Source organism: Calidris pugnax, unplaced genomic scaffold (genome assembly GCF_001431845.1).
Source record: "Calidris pugnax isolate Ruff unplaced genomic scaffold, ASM143184v1 scaffold470, whole genome shotgun sequence".
NCBI classification, from domain to species: Eukaryota; Metazoa; Chordata; class Aves; order Charadriiformes; family Scolopacidae; genus Calidris; species Calidris pugnax.
This window is the reverse complement of record NW_015092761.1, coordinates 1,595,259-1,615,726: the sequence shown is the minus strand read 5'-3', so window position 1 is coordinate 1,615,726 and position 20,468 is coordinate 1,595,259. Positions and strand designations below refer to the sequence as shown.

The 20,468-nt window shown below is 43.4% G+C and overlaps 1 protein-coding gene across 3 annotated transcripts in view; it reads left to right on the top strand.

The window, feature by feature from the left end:
• Positions 1–497: 497 nt before the first annotated feature.
• MYH10 (myosin, heavy chain 10, non-muscle) overlaps positions 498–20,468 on the top strand; it is a 118,329-nt gene continuing 98,358 nt past the window's right edge. For all 3 annotated transcript variants that reach the window (XM_014962665.1, XM_014962664.1, XM_014962666.1), the window contains exons 1-2: positions 498–876; positions 15,162–15,318. In XM_014962665.1, the coding sequence (XP_014818151.1) occupies positions 532–876; positions 15,162–15,318 (502 nt within the window). In that variant the 5' untranslated portion in view covers positions 498–531. The remainder of the gene's footprint in view (positions 877–15,161; positions 15,319–20,468) is intronic.

The following is a 20,468-nucleotide window of genomic DNA, read 5'->3' as shown; positions in this document are numbered from 1 at the left end:
GTAGTTAGTTAGCTATCTGCTGAAAATTTTTTATACTTTAATATAGGTATTTATTTTTTTTACTGTTCAATTGATGCTGAGTTTACTGGCAAGCTTTTGTTAAATCGGCTCTTTCTCCTTAAATAAGGACAGAAGACAGATGCATGGTTTTCCTGCTTGTAGTTCTTGCCATTGTTGCAGTGTCTCTCTATTGTTGGTGCACAATTAGAACCAGTTCATACTGAGTTTCCTGTACTGGGTCTAGGATTCTACTTGACAGATCATTTTAACTTTTGTCTGGCAGCTGGTTTATTTGCAGAGCTGCTGTGTGAATAGGGGGTCTCAGTTGTATAGCAACATTTTTAGACTATAGAAGAAATTTATGATGCCTCTTCCTTAAGAGAAGATACGGTCTTAGTGACAGATCATTTAATGGATGTACCAAAGCTCTATTCGTTTTTATTGATAAGAATATGGCATGTAATGTACTGTTTGTTTTTTTTCCTCTCCAATTCACAGGGTAACTGATAGTGGACACCTTCACTTCCTACAATGGCACAGAGATCCGGACTGGAAGATCCGGAGAGATACCTCTTCGTGGATAGGGCTGTCATCTACAACCCTGCCACCCAGGCTGATTGGACTGCTAAGAAGTTGGTGTGGATTCCTTCAGAGCGCCATGGGTTTGAGGCAGCCAGCATCAAGGAGGAAAAAGGGGATGAAGTGTTGGTCGAACTGGCAGAGAATGGAAAGAAAGCACTAGTCAATAAAGATGATATTCAGAAGATGAATCCTCCAAAGTTCTCTAAAGTGGAAGACATGGCAGAATTAACCTGTTTAAATGAAGCCTCTGTATTGCATAATTTAAAGGATCGGTATTACTCTGGGCTCATCTATGTAAGTACTAATTATTAGATTCATTATGGGTGCTAATTCAGCTGAACTTACGTGATTCTCATTCCTTTACTTACCTGCAAGCAGATTTTGGCTCTGATTTCTATGGCCTAAATACTTTGTGTCCCCGCCACGTAGATTAGTCCAGGGTCTTTTTTCATGCTGTGTACAGGTCAAGAACTCTGTTGTCATAAAACATAGAATAAAAAATTCTCCTACGGAAATAATTCTGCAAGCATCTTTCAAAAATAGAATGCTAAATGGCAACTCTGGGTGCTTAGCTCATGCCACTTGTTAGAGCGCTTGCCTCAGACATGCTTAACTGATACAGGGAATAGTATCAAATGGCTTGTTTGAGCTGACAAGAGATTACAAAACCCAACTTTGCTGAATTACTCTGGTCTAATTGCTCATATGAATAAGCATATATCTTGTTTTAACTTGCTGTGTATTAAAAATGATAATAAGAGACTATGCTATTATTTAAAAGCTGAAGTTGGAGAGTGCTAGGAATGCAAAATGTCTTTTTTGGAATCTAATATCAACTTAGTGGGCCAGGAAAGAATGTGTTTGAGTGCTTAAAATAAACCAATAAGATAAAGCTTTCTTTTTTCAGTGGTTTTGAAGCACTGGTTGGAACATCTGGCTTATCACCATCTGTCTATAGAATTAGGAATTGCAACGCTATTGCTGCTGCTTGTGAGCCGGTTCCTTCCTTGAGCCCTGTTAAATGATGTCTGTGGCGTAGGGTTGAGAGGAGCTCCTTGTCTCTTGGTAAACTGGCTGCATAGTGATTCGTTGAGTCACAGTATTGTTAAGAGCTACAAGGAGACTTTCTATCTTAAAAGAAACTGCAACATCTGCTTAAATGCTTGGCTCATTTTAATAAACACTTGTTCTGAAGCTTAAATCCACTTCATTTAGTTCCGCTAGTTAGTTGGCTCACATTCCCTTCTGTCTAGGTTTTAATGGGCTACCTTCTTTGCTGGGCCCTTGGTAATATGTTGACTTATTAAAATTATATACAACTTCAAAATATTTTTCGTATTTGTGATTTTTTTTTTTATCCATTTCCTATGTGGGTTTTTGGTTTTTACCCTTCCTAGGCCTTACACCAAGATCCTTACAGCGGAGCTGAGCGAAAAACACTTCTGGAACGATTCCTGCAAGCTTATAAGTAAACTAATTGGATAATTAGTAAGGACAGGATTGAAAATTAAAAGTAAACAAGTTGATAGGTCAAAAGTTTTCAGTATATGTATCAATCATAATGCTAGTTGTTATGAAATTCATTACAGCTATTATAAACATATTTCATTATAAAGGTTAAAAGCTGAAGGCCTTAAATGTCAAAGCCAGCTCTAGTCCAAGGGCTCCATACACAAAGTGTGGCCACAAATGCTTCTGGAGGATGGCGTCAAATCAAAAAATTCCACTTTGTGGAAGGCTGGCTTATTGGATACATGGAGTTTAAGTGATATCCTAGAGGTGACTTACCTCTTTTAACTTCCCCTCCCCACTTCCCAAAAAACCACTTTGTGTTTTCACTCTGCCTGTTGAGGCAGACTCTAAAGCCTGGCTCCTTGGCTTTGTTGGGGTCCTGCTGTCGCACGGGAGGGTTACTGCATCCCTGTGTGACTGGTGACCTCCCCGCCCCCGAGCTGGGAGAAGTTGGTTGGGATCAAGAAGCTAATGGATTTGTTGGCCTTAACTGGAGGTGTGAGCAAGAGGGACGTGGCTGGAGGATCTGCTCTTATCAAGAATGTTTCTATGCAGCTGTAATAATGGCTTCTTGTTTGAAATGAAAACTCGGCTCATTTTTTGAAGGGGGAGAAAAAGCAGTTGTGACTACTATTAGAGGGTGAATGCTGGCAAGGATCAGAAGTCCATAGAGAGAAACTTCATCAAGAGCTTGAGCTGGCGGGGGTTTTAGTGAGGTTCTGGTAGAGATCTCTGTCAGGGATCCATGAACTTCTTGAATGTGGCATTGTCACTGCTGCTGAGGGCACAGCCTGGAGCCGCTGCCACCACCTGTGTATCCTGCTGGCACTCCCTGCCTGTAAAAAGAGCCCAAATTAAGAGCTGATGAAGTGAATGATGGTGGTTTGGCCATAAGAGTCAGTTCAAGATGTGTTTTGATTTCCAGATAGTACTTCTATAATAACCAAACTGCAATCTTGTATTTTGGTGTTGGTCTCAAGTAGTTGAGATGGTGAATCTGGTTTGGTTTCCTTTAATTCACCGTAGACAGCATTGCCTTTCTAGGAAGCAGAAGATGCAAGACTGTCAACTGAAGGGGATACATGTTTCCTTTCAATCCCTAGAAAGGAAACAATCGAGCTGAGGCATTTGGTGAGTGGGTCTAGTCATCAGTCTATAATCTACCTCTCCCAGATCACACCGCTGGAATAACAGAGAGGGCTGACTAAAGCCAGCTGGTGCCAGTTGGTGTGACCTGGGCAGTGACGCTCATTTCATCAAGAAGAGTTCCAAGTAACATCTAAGTAGGGATGGCAAAGAGTTTCTGGAACTCCTAGCATTTCTCACCTCTGCCAAGTGGCAGGATCTCAGCCTCTCAGCTGCGTTATCACTGTGCTGTGGGAGAGGAACACAGATGGAGAATCTGGAGGCCCAATGGGCTGGAGGAGCATGATATCAATGCTTGGTCCCGTTGGTATTTCTGGTCTGTCATGACAGCATGGGACATCAATGGTAGCAGGACGTGCACAAGGACGGTTTGAACTGTAGTGATCCCAGCTTTGCTTTGGAGATGAAATAACTTCATTTCTTGCTCCAATTCTAACATCACCTACTCCATTTCTTGTCTCAAGGTTTATTTTGGTTGTAACTGAAGAATATGTTAAAAATAGTACAGCTTCTCTAGGAAATATCTTTGCAAATTCTTCTGAAGTATACTGAATATTCACGCCTGAGGATGGGGCAAATCTGTCATTATGACTTTTTGCACTTTTCTCCTTAACCCATCGATGACGAGGCATGATCCTGCTGAATCTGAGTCCCCGCAATGCTCATGTTAGAGGCTGGGTTTTCATCAAGTGCAGGTGTTGGTTCTGTGAAGGTGCAGCCATCTACAGCAGGCTTTTTCTATCATCACTTCTGCCATTGTTATATAGGAGTTTTCACTTGTGTTTCATGCTGAATTTTTCCAGATTCTGTACCTTTCTAGGGGTATCAGCATTTCTTATGGCAGGGATGTGTCATTTGAGTCACTAATACTCTAAATTGGTCTCTTGTGTCTTGCTATATCGGCAGCTTCTTATAGGTTTTGGATACCTTCAGTGCTTGTTAACTGCCAATTTTTCAGCTTCATGTAGAACTTTACTATTCTGCCTGCTCAGCTTTAGAGTGCCAGCTTTAACATGAGCTTTGGACTGTATTTAGTAATATCCTTCATAGCTGTAGGTCACAGACGTGGGGTAGTTCATTGTAAGGGTGCCCAGGAGGAACACCCAAAGCCTTAGCAGGTCCTTTGAAGATTTGGAATAAACAGGATTTTGCTCGGACTGGTTTTGTGGTGGCTCTTGAATCTCCTTATACCATGATGATCAGAGATTTTTCTAGGGGCAGTGCTTTAAGGAAGGAGTCTAGTTATCACCTTGGTCTTGGATCACCAAGGTTTGTAGCCTGAGTGAAGAAACATCTTTATTTTTACAAGACCTGTGTGTGAAATGCAAATGTGAAGCCCTAGATTTTGGGTTCTGCTTAAGTCATGTCAGAAAAATGTGATTCTTTTAGGGGTGTGTGTGGAAATAGTCTTTGCATCAGGCAATGAAATGGAGACATCCACTGGAAAGAGCAGATGTTTGGGGTCCAGCAGCCTTGAACGCTACTAAATTCAAGACCACTGTTGCCTTGATGCTTTGTGACAAGCTGCGATACCCGAGATTACAGCTCCATTAATTCTCCTTGTCACTGCTTTGTGAGGTTCAGGGTTTCCCAGGAACCAGCTTTCAAACTCTTCATGGTCCAATCTGATGTTTGACTGAAGGAAATCACCGATTTCAAATTTGGAACTGCTGTGTGTAAGGTGTGGAGGTTCTGGGACAGCGTTGTTCATGGCTCAGAGGTTTGTGGTGTCAGTTTGCTGGTGGGTGTGTGTGAAGCCCAGCTGAAGAAGTGACTTTGGCTGGCTGAGCTGTAGCCGTTTCCTTCTGCTGGAGTCCTGGGAAAAGGGAGATACTTGGAATGGGTCTCTGGTCCTAGTGGGAAAGAATGGGAGCGGTGGGGGAGATAAACGAGGAGGAGGATTTAGTCTGAAAATGAAGTGCTAGGAGAACAGCTGCTGCACTTGGCAATACGGAGGGGAGAAATACTTGAGTGCATTGATGGAGAGCTACAAATGAGGTCTGAAAGCTGCAAAGGAGTTGCTGGTGTAGGAAGAGGCACTTTCTCCATCTTGAGCTCTCTGTACTTCAGTATCAATAGATATTAGCTCCACTGTCAATTCAGAAAGCGTATATATGGGCATGTCAGTCACCTTCAAAATTATACTTCTACTGAAAGTTTACTACCCACTTTGACTCACATGGCTGGTCTGAAGGAAACAACTGTCAGTATTTTATGTTTTTAAAGTATTTCAGTTGTCTTTCACCATTTTGTTCTCTCTGCAGTTGGAAGAGAGAGTGGCTAGTTCGTGTCTTATGAGGAGAGGCTGAGGGAGCTGGGGGTGTTCAGCCTGGAGAAGAGGAGGCTGAGGGGAGACCTTATTGCTCTCTCCAACTCCCTGAAAGGAGGGTGTAGAGAGGTGGGGGTCGGTCTCTTTTCTCAAGTCACAGGCGACAGGACAAGAGGAAATGGCCTCAAGTTGCGCCAGGGGAGGTTCAGGCTGGATATTAGGAAGCATTTTTTCACTGAAAGGGTTCTCAGCCATTGGAATGGGCTGCCCAGGGAGGGGGTTGAGGCCCCATCCCTGGAGGTGTTCAAAAGCCGGGTTGATGTAGTGCTGGGAGGTCTGGTTTAGTGATGATGCTCCTTGTTTGTTGTGTGGGTGTCTATTTTTGTCAGTTAGGTTGACGGTTGGACAAGATGATCTTTAAGGTCCCTTCTAACCTAGAAGATTCTGTGATTCTGTGATTCTGTGAGCAGTTTGAGAGTCCTCTCCAGAGCAATATGATTATTTTTAGCAGGTTGCCCCGAGAAGCTGTGGCTGCCCCATCCCTGGAGGGGTTCAAGGGCAGGTTGGAGGGGGCTTGGAGCAACCTGGGCTGGTGGGAGGTGTCCCTGCCCAGGGCAAGGGGTGGGACTGGGTAGTCTTTAAGGTCCCTTCCAACTCTAATCGTTCTATGATTCTATTTTTTTTTTTTTTTGAACTCTGAATGTAAATTTTGAGCTTTGCTATCCCACTTCTAGAACTGCACAAAGCAAAGCGGTCAGGAGTGTTCCTGGTCACTCTAAATAATGCTTTGTTAGGCAGCATTCTGGATATAACTTTGGTAGTATTTTGAATTTTTAAGTCTATTAAAAGCATTTCAGTTAATCAAAATGCAGCTTTTTGCAGTGATCTGGAATGTAAATACCTCATTTCTACCTAAATAAAAAGCAACTTGTTCTTGGTATTACAGATGCTGGCTGGATTGGAGTGAATAAGCTAATGACTTAATACTTTGAAGTCAGGGCTAGGTGATATTTTTTCCAGCAATTTCCAGCCCTGCTTTTGGGTCAGTTCTTCTTTTGATGGCAAGAAAGACCCTTCCATTTCCCTTTTAAATTATATTTTAAGTCTATATATGTCCCTATATACTCCATTAATGAATATAAAATCAGAGCCTTATGCTCATGGTTTAACATAAATATTTTCTTAAACCAAAATTGGTTTCTTGCCGAGTGCACTGGCAAACGCTGGTAGGATGGATCCTGGAGAGGTTTGACACACTCTGCTCATTTTCCAGAAAAGTCTGACATCCGAGTTGCAGGTGGCTGTATTTTAATGGTCTGACTGGTAAGTGCAGACTAATATCTGGAAAGTTCCTGGACAAATGGCATGTTGTCCACTCAGTGGGTCTAGAAGTGTTCCAGTTAGCTTTTTCTAACTGAAAGAAGCTATTACAGACCAAAAGTCTGTCTTGTGCAGTCAAAAGTTTCTGTTCCTGTAAGATGGGATGAAGGAATCGCTCACTCAAAACCTACAGTAAAAACTAAGATATTCCAAATCCAATGGGCTTTATAAAATCTATTTTAAGAAAACATTGTTGCCACCTCTGTTCTAGTCCCAGCTCTCCGGGAGGAAGTCCATTGCCCACGGTTGACTGTATTGTAGTTTACAGATTCCCTCATAAGTCGTTGCAATTACTACTTAACTGCTTCCTGACTTCATTCAGTCAGAAGGATTAAAATTAATAGAATTTCGGAAACACTTGACTTGTATTAACCCCTGTTGGTATCCAGAGGGCCCCTTGCCCTGATGTGACCATGTGTGGGATGTCCCCCTGGTGCTGTCAGTTGTTGATGATCCTGTGACCTACGTTTGGGTGCTTGGTTAGAGAGTTCCTGGTGGGGGAACACACGGCATGAGATGTGTGTTTGCTGGAGGGGAAGTTGAGTTAGAGATGCCTGGTTTTGCTGTTCCTTAAGGAAGGACAAAAAGATGGTGATACACTCTTGAGGAAAGGGTTAGGTTCGACTTCAAAGTCCTCCAAACTCTAATGAACTATGCGTTATCTTTCCTGCCCACTCCTCCACTTTTTTTTTTAGCAAAGACTTTCTCAAAAGGGTTGGAAGCTGTTTCTGTAAGTTTGGGAGCTCCTGGAACCTCACTGCTAATTATTACTGGCTGTGTATATACCTGCTGTGCATTCTTTCTACTGGTAAAGAAGAAAGCATGCTTACTATTGTGCAATTAAAAATACTTCAGCAGATTTTTTTTTTGATAATTACAAGTGTTACCTCTGTAATTGGTCTGCAGCCCTGTGCTAATTTCTTTTTTGATTTTTTTTTTAATGTACTTTCCATTTTATTGGGGCAGAAGAGGGAAAGAATGAGAAATATGCTGTAGTCCTCAGTTCCAGAGCCTGCTGTGGGTGGAAGCTCTTATAAAACTGCACTGGAGCTGTCTAAAAGCTGTTTCTTCTCTTAAGCTGCTGCCTCCTGTGAGGCAAGAGCACAACCTAGAACAATCTGTGGTATTATATAAGCTTCTGTGTTCTAATTGCTTTGATTTTCCTGCTGGAAATTGGGAATACTTCACATTACTGAGTATCAAAGAACGGTATTAAAAGAACCTGTAAGAAAATGGAGTTTGTTACTTGATTTTGGCTTCTCCTTAACACAAACTGGATCTAGTCACGAATATATGGCAGAAGAAACACTGGGGTTCAAACTGTAAGGGCTTTGACACAAGAAATTGTTTTAAAATTAACTCTGTTTCTTGGAAGACTTATAAATATGATCAAGTTGACAGAGTTCTGTGTAGGGTTTTACTTTGTAAGAAATGTCTGAAGGATTTATGGGAAGTGAATCCTTGCCCTCAGGCAAGTAGAGGTATGAGAGAGTGCATGTTCCTGTCAAATATTTGTTTTTTTTATATATAAAAAAAAATAATAGTAGCTTAGCAGCCTAAAAGGGTGCAGCAATTTGAGTTATGGACTCTTGTTGAGGCAGTTGGTGGAATGCACTGTTGTAAGACACCCCTCGAGCTGCGTGCCTGCCTCAGGAGTCACAGGTAGGTCACCGTAGGCTGGCTGTAGAGCAGTCAGGCTCCGACATGCAGGAGCCTGTGAAGGGATAGAATACTCTTCTGGCCCTGCTGCAACCCAAGATCATGTTTTATGTCCCAGCAGTTGCTGTGGCCGAGGCAGTGGTGCTGTCTGAGGGGCTGTGACACTGAGCCTGTCCAGCTCGGGGACGTGGTGAGCTGACTTAAGCAGGAGAATAACATCAACTGCTGATCTATTGTTGGGCTTTTCTCTCTTTAAACACATAACCTGAAGGCTGTAAATGTGAAAATTATATGCTGGTGAACCTCCTCTCTTCAGTGCTAGCTGTAGAGAACATCCCGAGACAAGTCTTCTCCAGTTTTGGGCTGTGCTTTTTCTTGAATAGGTTGTGTATGTGTCATGCTCCTTCCCTGTCACTCTCTTCGTGCGAAGATTTTACTCTTCAGTTGCCCCAAGTAGCAGTCAGTGGCTCTTGTCCCCCAGCCTCTCCCACAGCCAAGGTTCCCAGTATTCCCCAGGGAACCCTTGTTGGTACCTTTGACTCCAACTCCTTGGGTGTCAACAGGACTTGGTGGATTTTTTTTTTTTTTTTTAATCTAGCAGTTTGGGTTTGTACAGAGATGTCTGGGCCAGTTTCTGGGTTTCTTGGGGTGGTGGTGCAGGGGCTGCCCTGTGGCCCCTCTACCCCTGCCTGGAGGGGAGGTGGGTGATGTCCGGGGATTACCTGGTGTCCAAAGCAGAGAATGTGTGTCCCACCACAGCCCAGGGCCCTGCTTTCCTCCCCTCTGAGATTGAGGAGCTGCCTGCCCTTTAAGGCTTGAATTTAGGGTTGGATAACTGCCTCGTTTAGCAGGGGAAAGGTAGTATGTGAGAAAACCATGTCACACTTGGAGGACTTACTGGGGCTTGGAGTGTGAAAGGTGGATCCGTAACCTCAGGAAGTGACACCAGACAAGAAAATGCTGTGATGGTGATTTTTGTCACTCCAGAGCATGTGCTCTACTCCATTGGTATATGTGTGCTGCTTAAAACATGGCTTGCTTCCTAGGAATAACAGGAGATGTCTGGATGCTTACTTCAGCTTAATTATTTATGTAGTAATACAGTCAATCTGTCACTTACTGTATTTGAAGAACTGGAGATAAATGTTGAACCTGGGTGCTCAGGTGATGCAAACTGATTGTTACAAATTCCAAAAATTTACCTGTGTCTTGCTAATGTGCTCTGAAGTGATGCTTTAAAGAGACCTTTTGATGTTGTGGCAGGAGGAACCAACCTCCCAGTCACAACAGCATATTCCTTGGTGCCAGAACAGTAAAGCTGAGCCATTAATCTACGGAATCGTACAAGGCTTTTGACACTAACACCACCATCTGTGTACACACAGTGAAGGTTTGATATGGTGTTAAGGGAAGACAGGCCATGAAAACCTTCCTTGCTGTGGAGCCCCCACTGTGAATTTAAAGCCTAAATTCCCAAGTGCTTTCACCTGGAAAATATGCACTGTTTGCTGGTAGTTCACTTCCATCTACCTCTTCCTCGGGCTGCTGAGTGGTAGGAATATAATGTAGTTTTCAAATAGGCCAGTGCCAGGAACCTGAACTCTGCAGCCTGGGATAGCTTACCAAAATCCAAATTACTAAATGATATACTACTGGATAAAGGCTTGTAAGCATCTGGAAACATTCAAACTCTGCAATTAGTGTCCTGAAGGAGAGTGTGTATAACAAACCTCTGTCAGAGCACTGCTTTACTCTTTGTCTCTGGAGCCTTGCCTAGAGAGCGTGCGTTCCAACCCTTCTTATTGCTCTTGGTTGATATTGTCTATATCCTGTTCCTCAGAAAGGCAGAAATGTGTGCTTCAAGGGACTGGTTTGTTTGCAGCTGATCCCGTCATCTCAAGGTGAATAAGCACCTTTACTTGCCTTTGAGTTTATAATAGACTTGCCTACCTCACTCAGCTGAAAAATTAATGAAGTCTGGTTCTTCATTCAGGCTGGCTTTTTACTGGAGCTCTTCTGTGTTGGATCCTAACTGTAATTTGGGTCTGAGGATTTCAACAGAGTCCATGCACTGCAGAATTGAGAAGAGGGACAGGGCATCACTCTGCCTCTTTGGTGTGTCTGAAAGCCCTGGGCATCTTTAATGGCTACAGGCAGTATTTCCTTAGCAGGGTGTCCATTTGTAAGGCATGTGTAATTATTCCTGTTAATTCTTTCTATGGCTGATCACCCAGAACCTTTTCAAGGTGTGTAAAACAATCTCAGCCTACTTTTCATGTCTTCAGTTTGTATGCAGGAAGCTCATATATCCAATCTGCTCTCTTAGATATAGCAATATACTTGTCATGTGAGACTTGCAGCTATAAAATAGCCGTATAAAATGTTACCTCCCTCCCAATTAAATGTGACTCAATAGAAGCATCCCTTCTGTGTTTATATACCCACCAATATGTTCATATGTTGCTTTTTGCACTAGATGATGGTCAAGAAGTTTGGGAGCGTTGTGGGAGAACATAATTCCATCTTCCTTTGAATAAATTAAGGCTTTACAGTGTGGTGGTGTTTTGAAGAAAGTGTGGTTTTTAAATTCCGCAGAAAAACAGCAGGAGCCAGTGACAAATGTGCTGGAAATCGAGAGGCTGGAGTTCAAGGTGCTGTGTGTGAGGATCTACATCATGACACAGACCTAATGGTCAGGGATAAAAGCCTGTCCTTTAGATTTAGTTTCAAATAACTGAACCCTAGCACTGGTGAATCTGGACTTTTGTGCTATATTACTTCAAATTTGGTCCTGTTCAATATAGAGCCTCTTAAATACTCTTTTTGCTTGCCCAGGACACTTACTGTGGTCTTCTTCTTGGTTAGGTGAGTTAGGTTGGCCTCAAGTTGGGCTCTGCTTGCCCTGATCATTCCGGGTTCACTGATCCATCCAGTTACTGCATTGGGAGATGGTCTTGAGGGGCTTCCAGGCTGGGTATCATCAGTAGACATGTGAAGGATTGAGTTTGCTTCTACAAATTATTAATTCTTTATGTAGCTAAAGAGTGATAACACTTGCTCCATGTCTCTGTTGGGATAATAAACACAAGATGCCAAGTGACTGAGAGGATGAAGGAAGGACAATCTTCAAATAGTTGTTCTTATTCTAGCACTGAACTTTGTGTTGTGTGTTGGGTTTGTTTGGGTTTTTTCTTGCTAGGTCAGATTATTCATGTCTGGGGAAGGGTAGTGATAGTGGGGAAAAAAACCCAGCAACTTTCCTTTGTGAACACAAATGTCCAAAAGAACATCTAAAAGCTTCAGATGAAGTTGCAGAGCAGTAGAGGTGGTGTTCCTGAAAGAGGCTGACTCTGTAATGCGGCCAGTACATACAGCAGTACCCTTCCAGCTCAACTGTCCCTCGCTGCTTTGAGAGGTCCCATCCAGAGGAGGACAGGGAACAGCAGCCCATGGAGGGAAACTTCAAGTCTTTGAAGGCGGGTGGGTAAAAATCAGAGCAGCGCTTAGAAGTGCTGGGTAGGAGTCCAGAATCATCCTTTTCCAAGGGCTGGAGCCCCTCTGCTGGGAGGACAGGCTGAGAGAGTTGGGGGGGTTCAGCCTGGAGAAGAGAAGGCTCCGGGGAGACCTTGGAGCCCCTTCCAGTCCCTCAAGGGGCTCCAGGAGAGATGGGGAGGGACTCTGGATCAGGGAGGGGAGCCACAGGACAAGGGGGAAGGGTTTGACACTGAAAGAGGGGAGATGGAGCTGAGATGTGGGGAAGAACTTGTTTGGTGGGAGGGTGGTGAGAGCCTGGCCCAGGTTGCCCCGAGAAGCTGTGGCTGCCCCATCCCTGGAGGGGTTCAAGGGCAGGTTGGAGGGGGCTTGGAGCAACGTGGTGTGGTGGGAGGTGTCCCTGCCCAGGGCAGGGGGTGGCACTGGATGGTCTTTAAGGTCCCTTCCAACCCAAACCATTCTATGGAGGTGTCTGCTGGCTTAAGCAAATGTTTCTGCCTTTACACTGGTCAGGGGGTGTGTTGGGACAGATCTGGAAATGGACTTTGCCTGTGTGACTTCTGCTGGTCACCAGCTCTCATCTGCAGTCAACAATAAACACGTCTCTTCCTGATTAGATGTGGCTGCAGAGAAGAAACACAACGTAGGTGCTGCTCGGTGATTTGGAGCTGGTGATGGTACAATGGGCTGGGTGGATGTGTGCCTTTCTTCTGGTGGTCTGATCTGAAGACCTGAATGGAGATGGGGCTCGTGGTAATTCTCAATGCCTTCACGTCATCCATAGTAACTGGAGGTGGAAGTGGGTGACCCAGTTGAGCACAATGGGGAAGATGGTTGGGTGGGAACGTAGATCCAGTATTTATCAGTTAATTGGCCCCTTGGCCAGTTGTACCATGCTATTAAAATAACTGTCCTGCCTTCCCTGTCCCCTGCAGTAGCACTAGTGGCCATGAAGGAGTTTGGTCAGGGAACTGATCCTATTCCCAACCAGTTCCTTTTGTAATTTATTCCCAGTAGTACCCAGCTGGGTCAGTTACTGCAGGGGCACCGGTGCTGGTGGGAGGGACGGTGGGAGGAACGTGAGGCTGGGGAGGAACTGCCCACTTGCCAAGAGAGCCACGCTTACCTTGAGTTAATGACTGATAAGTCGTTCTTTATGCTGACCTGATAACATCTGTTTCCTTTCTCTTGAGAAATAAATACCTTATTACCCAGGGTGTTTGGCTGAGTGAGGCACTGCAGGTGCTTATCATCCAGCAGATCTGACCCGACTATTTTCCTATAAGGACATAAGATGTCCTTATGGCAGGACATCTGGCAGAAAACCAAGTTCTTTTTCTTTGCTGATGGTGCTTATGACTCAATTCAGAGATCACACCTTTTGTCTGTCTTCCTGGAATGCCTTGTAGGTGTAGAAAGAACTGGACGCTTTTTCCTCCAAGTAACATCTTTTCTATATTTGAAAGAAAAAAAAAAAAGGCAGCTCAGGAATTTCAGCTACTTTGTTCATCCAAACGTAGCAGAAATATTTTTTTGAATTGACTAATGTTATAAGAATCCTGATTTATCTGCTCAATACTGTAGGCCCTCAGCAGCTGTTAATGCTCCTTCCTCGCTCTCTCCATTCTTTCTCTCCTCTCAGCCTGCAAAGGTAGGAAACGGAGTTTTCCTGACATTCAGAAAGATACTCCCTGTTTCCATCAAAACGTGTCTCTCTTGCTCATGTTCCTCTGCTAGTAATGATGAGGATAATATCAGTGACCAAAATGAATGCACTTTCAGAGTATGCGATGAAATAAAGGTGAATAGAAAGATGTTTGCTTTTTTAAAATCCATCAAGTTGTGTTGATTTGAAAAGGCAAGAGCTGTCCGGATGCCTGGGGTCAGGGAACACCCTGGATTAACTTGGGTTTTTGTACGGTGTGATCCTGGCTGTGTGAGCTTAACCTCTGCTCCCTCCCTGTCATCTGTCCCTCCCAGAGAACACGCTGTGAGTGCTGATGGGGTACAGCTTGCTTTGGTCTGTATTTCTATGATAACCTCCTTATAAGTACTTTGTACAGAGCAGGGATTGAACTGTTCTGAAGTAGTGGGAAAGGTGGAACTGTGTGTATTGTTTGCAATGTTTGCTCTATTTTGTAAAACTCCAGGCATTTTTTTTTTGCCTAAACAGAAATGACTTGATGAGAGTCAATGAAATGAGCAGTGTAATGTTTGTTGTTGAGTTTCTTGCTGTTGCAGTAGTGCTGGGAACTTGTGTTTGGTGTCAGCTCTAACAGCAGTGTCAGGGCCAGGCTGGCCATCAGCTGGGCAGGGAATGACCCCTCCAGGAGGAGACTGCTCTAGGATTCCTAGAGAAAGGCTGATGAGCAGGAAAGATGTATAAATACGAAAAAAACCAGTAGGATGGCAGAAATAGTGGTTTTTGGAAATGGGCTTTTGCCTTTTTGAGATTATTTACTAGAGTAATCGAGATTATCAGTTCCTTCAGAAATGAGGAAATAACTTTGAATGTACATTTTACTGAAGGAGTTGAACATCAAAGATGTCCATAAATCCTGTAACTTGGCAAATGGAAGAGAGATTTAAATCACAGAATCGTTTAGGTTGGAAGGGATCTTTCAGGTCATCGAGTCCAACCATCAACCCAACGCTGCCCAAACCCCCACTAACCCATGTTCCTCAGCACCACGTCTGCCTGGTTTGAAATCCCTCCAGGGATGGTGACTTCCCTACTGCCCTGGGCAGCCTCTTCCAACGCTTGATGACCCTTTCAAGGAAGATGATATCTGTGGGGAAAAAGATCAGCCGCTCCACTTCGTATTTACTCACGTTTATTATCTTTAAATTCCTTTTTGTGCAGGTAATTAAAGAGCCTTTTAAGAGAACTAGGCACCAATAATTGGAATATAGCATGGATTTTGAGTTGCTCAATAAAAAGGACTTCACTTTTGTTCTAAGATTAATATTACAGAACATGTGGGGAAAAACCCTTCTGCTCTTTATGGCTCTATTTCAATACTGTTTACTAACAGAAATGTTTCTTTTTTTTTTTTTTTTTTTTTTTTTTTTTTTTTTTTTTTTTTTTTTTTTTTTTTTTTTTTTTTTTTTTTATTTTTAGACCTATTCAGGCCTGTTCTGTGTAGTTATAAATCCTTACAAGAACCTCCCGATTTATTCAGAAAACATCATCGAGATGTACAGAGGGAAGAAGCGCCATGAGATGCCACCGCACATTTATGCGATCTCGGAGTCAGCCTATAGGTGCATGCTGCAAGGTAAGCTTCAATGGGCCTTCAGTGGACCTAACACTCAGGAGCTTCATTATCCAGCCCATGGAATCACTTCTAACACAACCAGAATCTTATCTCTTACTTAAAGGGGGGAGGGAAAAAAAAAAGCTTTCTTATCTAGAACCGCAAACTTTGAGAAATAGAAATAACTTGGAGATTTGAAAGGCTGAGGGGTTTTTTTTAGTCTGGGGAAGAGAAGACTGAGGAGGGATCTGCTCAGCACCTATAAATACTTCAAGGGTGGGTGTCAGGAGGATGGGGCCAGGCTTTTTTCAGTGGTGCCCAGGGACAGGAGAAGAGGAAATGGGCCCAACTTGAATGTAAGAAGTTCCATCTAAACATGAGGAGGAACTTCTTTGCTGTGAGGGTGGCAGAGCCCTGGCAGAGGCTGCCCAGGGAGGTGGTGGAGTCTCCATCTCTGGAGACATTCAAACCCTCCTGGACACGTTCCTGTGGGACCTGCTCTGGGTGGACCTACTCTAGCAGGGGGTTGGACTGGATGATCTCCAGAGGTCCCTTCCAACCCCATGTGAGTCTGTGGTTGACTCCTCTTGGATATTTGTGTGACTTACAGGGGCACCAAAGCAAACTAACACCCAGAGGAAGTGCTCTGTGTCAGCTGATGGCACTAAAAGTTTTACTAGAAATATTTTCTTAAAAAAAAAAAAAAAGATAAAATTAATGTCAAAAGATGTTAGCGCGCTGGCTTTGAATGAGGTAAGAATGAAAATTGTGATTGAAAAGGGAAAGCTACAGTGTGTTAATGACTTGTCTCTCTGTTTAGATGAAAATGATGGTGTTTTGGCAGCTGATAAATAATCTGAAGTGACACTGAAACAATACAGTGTGGGAGTTCAGAAAGGGGTCAGGGAAATGCTTAACCTTGAAGGTTTTGGTTTTTGTTTAAATATTCATTTATTTATTTATTTTCCTTTCCAAACTGGTCTATGTCCTGTGTGTAGTAGAGCAGAGAGTAAGTTTATGGGGGGGAACTTCTGAATTTTGGCTTTAAGGCTTTGCTGGACAAATATGAAAACTGCGAATCTGATACTTTTATTTCAACACACTTATAAAGTATGGTATTAATATTGTAAAATTGCACTTGTGACATGGTATGTTGGAAACACAGCTCCTCCTGTCCAATGGCGGTCTGTATTTAGGTGGCTGTTTTACTGATGTGGACACAGCAGCACATTGTATCTAGACAAGTGTGTGTATTAGGGGCAGGTCTTCAAAAATACACCCTGTTTTCTGCTCTGGACCTGGCGGAGCTGCACTGGAGGGGGGTTAAAAGCTATTTGACCTAGTTCATACCAACCAGGAAAATGCTGTTTCCACTACCACTTAACCAACCATTGAAATGTAAATCTTTTTTTTTTTTTTAAAAAAAAAAAAAGGCCTTTCCTGTCTTGAAATAAACTGCTGTAAGTCTTTGTTTCTTCAGTTGTGCCTTTGTCCTTAGGGCTGCTTAATCATAAACCCCAGGCTGCTGGGCTGTGAGTGCTCTTCCACCCCAGCTGCAGCGATGCTGTGGTCGCAGAGCGGGGTGATGCGGGGGCAAGCAATGGAAGAGCAGCAAACTGGGCTCACTGGTTGTTGTCATACTTCTCAATGGATATTTGGGGCTCTGTTTTTAGATGTGTGTGTATATATATATTTTTTTTTTTCTGAAAGAAAAACTATGGCCTCTTGACCAGAATGTCTAACAGCTCACATCAGAGGACCCCTAAATGAGAAGTTTGTGTAGAAGAACAGAGGGAACATTTACATTATTTTAAGGAGTTTATTCCTAGCGGTCTCAAGTAGTTTGTGGATAAGGGCTTCCCACTCTAAAAGCACACTATCTTTTGAAATTGTTTCAAGAACTTTTTCAAAAGTTTTTGAGCTAAATGTCCTCTATTAAAGTAAGTCAATGTTAGTGGTTATCACACTTCAGGTGCTCTATATATTTGTTCACGTACCATGCTAGTACTGATTGCTATCTCTGGGGATCTTGCTTCATGTGCAAGTTTTAATATTTTTGGAAGATGAAATGAAAGAAAAAAAATCACATATTTAGTTAGTCTTGGGGTTGTTTTTTTTCCCATACTGATATACGGAGATTTGTATTTTGTATCAAATCTCTCTTTCTGTGCTTGCTTCCTGTATGAGTTTGATCGTCTGAATTCCTTTCCTTTGAAAGAAGGAAGCCATAGATTAGAATAAGAATAGATGGAAACTATGCAATAGGATCAAATAACTAAGGAATCATTTCTTTAAGGTTCACTAAATCTGTGTTTCTACTGCCCTTCACCTGGTTGGAGCTGCTCCCTGTTTATTTTGGAGAGTAATTGCAATCAGCCAGCAACCTTTACATTGATGGCTTCCCTTCCCAGTTGCATTACCAAGGATAAGTACAAACTCTACAAGGGGCATTAGAAGTTCTGTGCTTAGTAAATATTTTCCTAAGCAAACTGTTGTTGCCTGATTGGGTTGGGTAAGAGGAAGAGACCTCTGGAGGAGGAGAAAACCCGTGCTGCTGTCTGTATTGATACCGGCTGGATGAAGGTGCTCACAGCCATTGCCTCCTGTAGGAGGAAGGTGCTATACACTGCTGTTTGTGGTGGTGATTTTATACAGTCACCCTGGCTTTACAGAGCCTTGTGAAACAGCAATTGGTCACGACAAGAATGAATAGTGATTGTGCAGAGAGGGGAGAAGCACCACCACCCCCTCTCTGCGTCCCCAGCCTCTGGATGGGACCTGATGCAGAGGGACAAAGAGATGCTTCAGGGAGCTGCATTTAAGTCTCCAGATAAACAAAACTTGCAATTACAATGAGTAAGGTTTTCTAGTCATTAGAGTATCAAATAATACTTGTCTTAACAGTAGGAGATTGTTACAACATTCAGCTTATTTTCTGGTTATCGCTGGCAACACAAGGTCAGTTGCTGAGTGTGCCTAGAACTTGGTGGGGAGAGCTGGGCTTTCCCTGTCAGCCAGGGATTGAACGTCATGCACAAAATGTCCTTCATCTTCTCACTATGCCTTATATTTTGCCAAACTTTCCGTCTTTAATCTAAGGCAACAGAAAATGTGTATCAGGAACTTTTGGCTGCTAGAAATAGGTGTCTAACCCAGAACTAGCCGTACTGATCCCAGCGCTTTGGATTAACTCATCAGAGGTCTCTGCTACTATTTGTTTGCAGCATAATCTTTGCTGATAAGTTACTAACACGAAGTTATAACTATAAAACTGTTCTTTTCCAGTTCATGTCAGTGTTTGTGTGCGTAGTTACATACAGAGTGTGGGGTAGGGGAGGCTGGTTTTTCCAGTATTATTGCAAGTCGTGCTATTGCTATTAGAACATAGCCATAGCCAACGAAATCTATGAATGACTTTTGACAACCAGAGTTTAATTATTAGGATTTAAACCTGAAATTGAAGCCAGAGGCATGCAATTCCTCTGGATAACATGACCATACCCCTATAGAAATATCTTTGCTGCTAATTTCGGCCAATGGAAGCAGTTGGCTTTCTTTTTCTGGCCTTTTCAGTGGTATTTTGTTCGGTATAATCATATTTACTTTCCTAATAACTAATGACAAACTACTAACTTTCTAGGTGTTTGTGAGACACGGTTATGCGGATTAACAGGATACCTGGAGCTGAGCTGTGACTCACTCTGAACAACCTGATTTCTTTAAAACACTATTTTTTTTTTCTGGGCTGGTAGTTGGGGACAGGGGGTAAACTGTTATTCGGTATCTTGGAGCTTTCATGCCTTTAATTCAGAGCATGGATGGTTAGAGACCAACTTCAAGTTTCTGCTAATCTGAAGTTTTGTATGTTTAAAATAGCATTGGCTTAATTAACTGTTGCTAGAAAGACCCAGTTTTGTGAAGGTGGTGCTGTAAGGGGAGCACTGGGCTTCAGTGCGCTCTGGTGGGAACAGGCTGGATGGGGCACTGCTGAGTTGGTGGTCACCAAACTGCCACTCTCTTCTCCCCTTGGAGAATGTCCCATTCCGGAGGCCCTACAGCCCCACAGTCCCACAGCTCAGCTTCCTCCTGCCCCTCGGGGGGGAGGAGAAGGGGCAGGGTATCTGCTTGTTGCACAGGGAGGGCAAAGGGGCTGTGAACCAGGGTGTTCGAGAAGCCCAGTTTGGAGTTTGAGAGAGGGAATAGGGTTCTCCAGAGGGACGTAGTGAATGAACGTGAGCTGTCAGAAGAAAGAGGGAGGTGTGTTTAACGGCTGAGTGTTGCAGCTGAAGGGTTGGTGGTGGGGCAGTGGTGAGGCACTAGAGATTTGAGGCCAGTTTTGCAAGGAAAAGCAAACCTCATTGATCGCTGGAGCCCATAAGTTGCCTTTTCTGCAAGATGTAGTAAAGCCTGAGTGTGAACAGTCCTATTTAAAAACAGGCAAGACTTCGGGTGTATTCTGGTTGTGACAGTCAGGAAAAGACTCATTACCTGGTGCCTTGACCTCAGGAGATAATAACCTGTGTTATCTTCTTTACATACTGCCTTTCCCCTCTCTCTCTCCTAGTAATTATTTTTCAAAGCAGTGTGGTAGCAGGGGCAGTGTTACTGAACAGGTGACTTTGTGGATTTCTCCTGTGCTTTCTCTTCGTTTTCCTAATGTTCTGTTGAAGCAATAAGTGCCCGTAACCCCAGGGGCTTCTGGGGATATTGGGATTGTTTAGCCCCAGACAGGAAGGAAAGCAGGAATGCGTTGGGTTGGAGTTCAGCACCCGTTTGTGAAGCTGAAGCACGTTGATTGAGCTGCTCACCCTGCTGGACAGTTGACATGGGCGTAAGGAATTGGGATCCTAATCCCCGTGACAACATTGACCTTAATTCTGTTTGGTAATACAATTTGCAAGGCTTGCTCGTGGTGTTCTCCACCGCTAAAAGTTACAGGCAGTGAGAAGAAAATGCTCTGACAGGGGGTAGGATTTTCTCTGAAGCCCGACAGTCGCTGTGTGACTGTATTTCAGTAGCGGGAAAATGCTCTGACAGGGGGTAGGATTTTCTCTGAAGCCCGACAGTCGCTGTGTGACTGTATTTCAGCGAGGAAGAGGATGGTGTGAAAGCAGCATTAACACAAATCTTTCTCTAGTACTTTTACCATACTTGGCTTTCTCTTCTCCCTC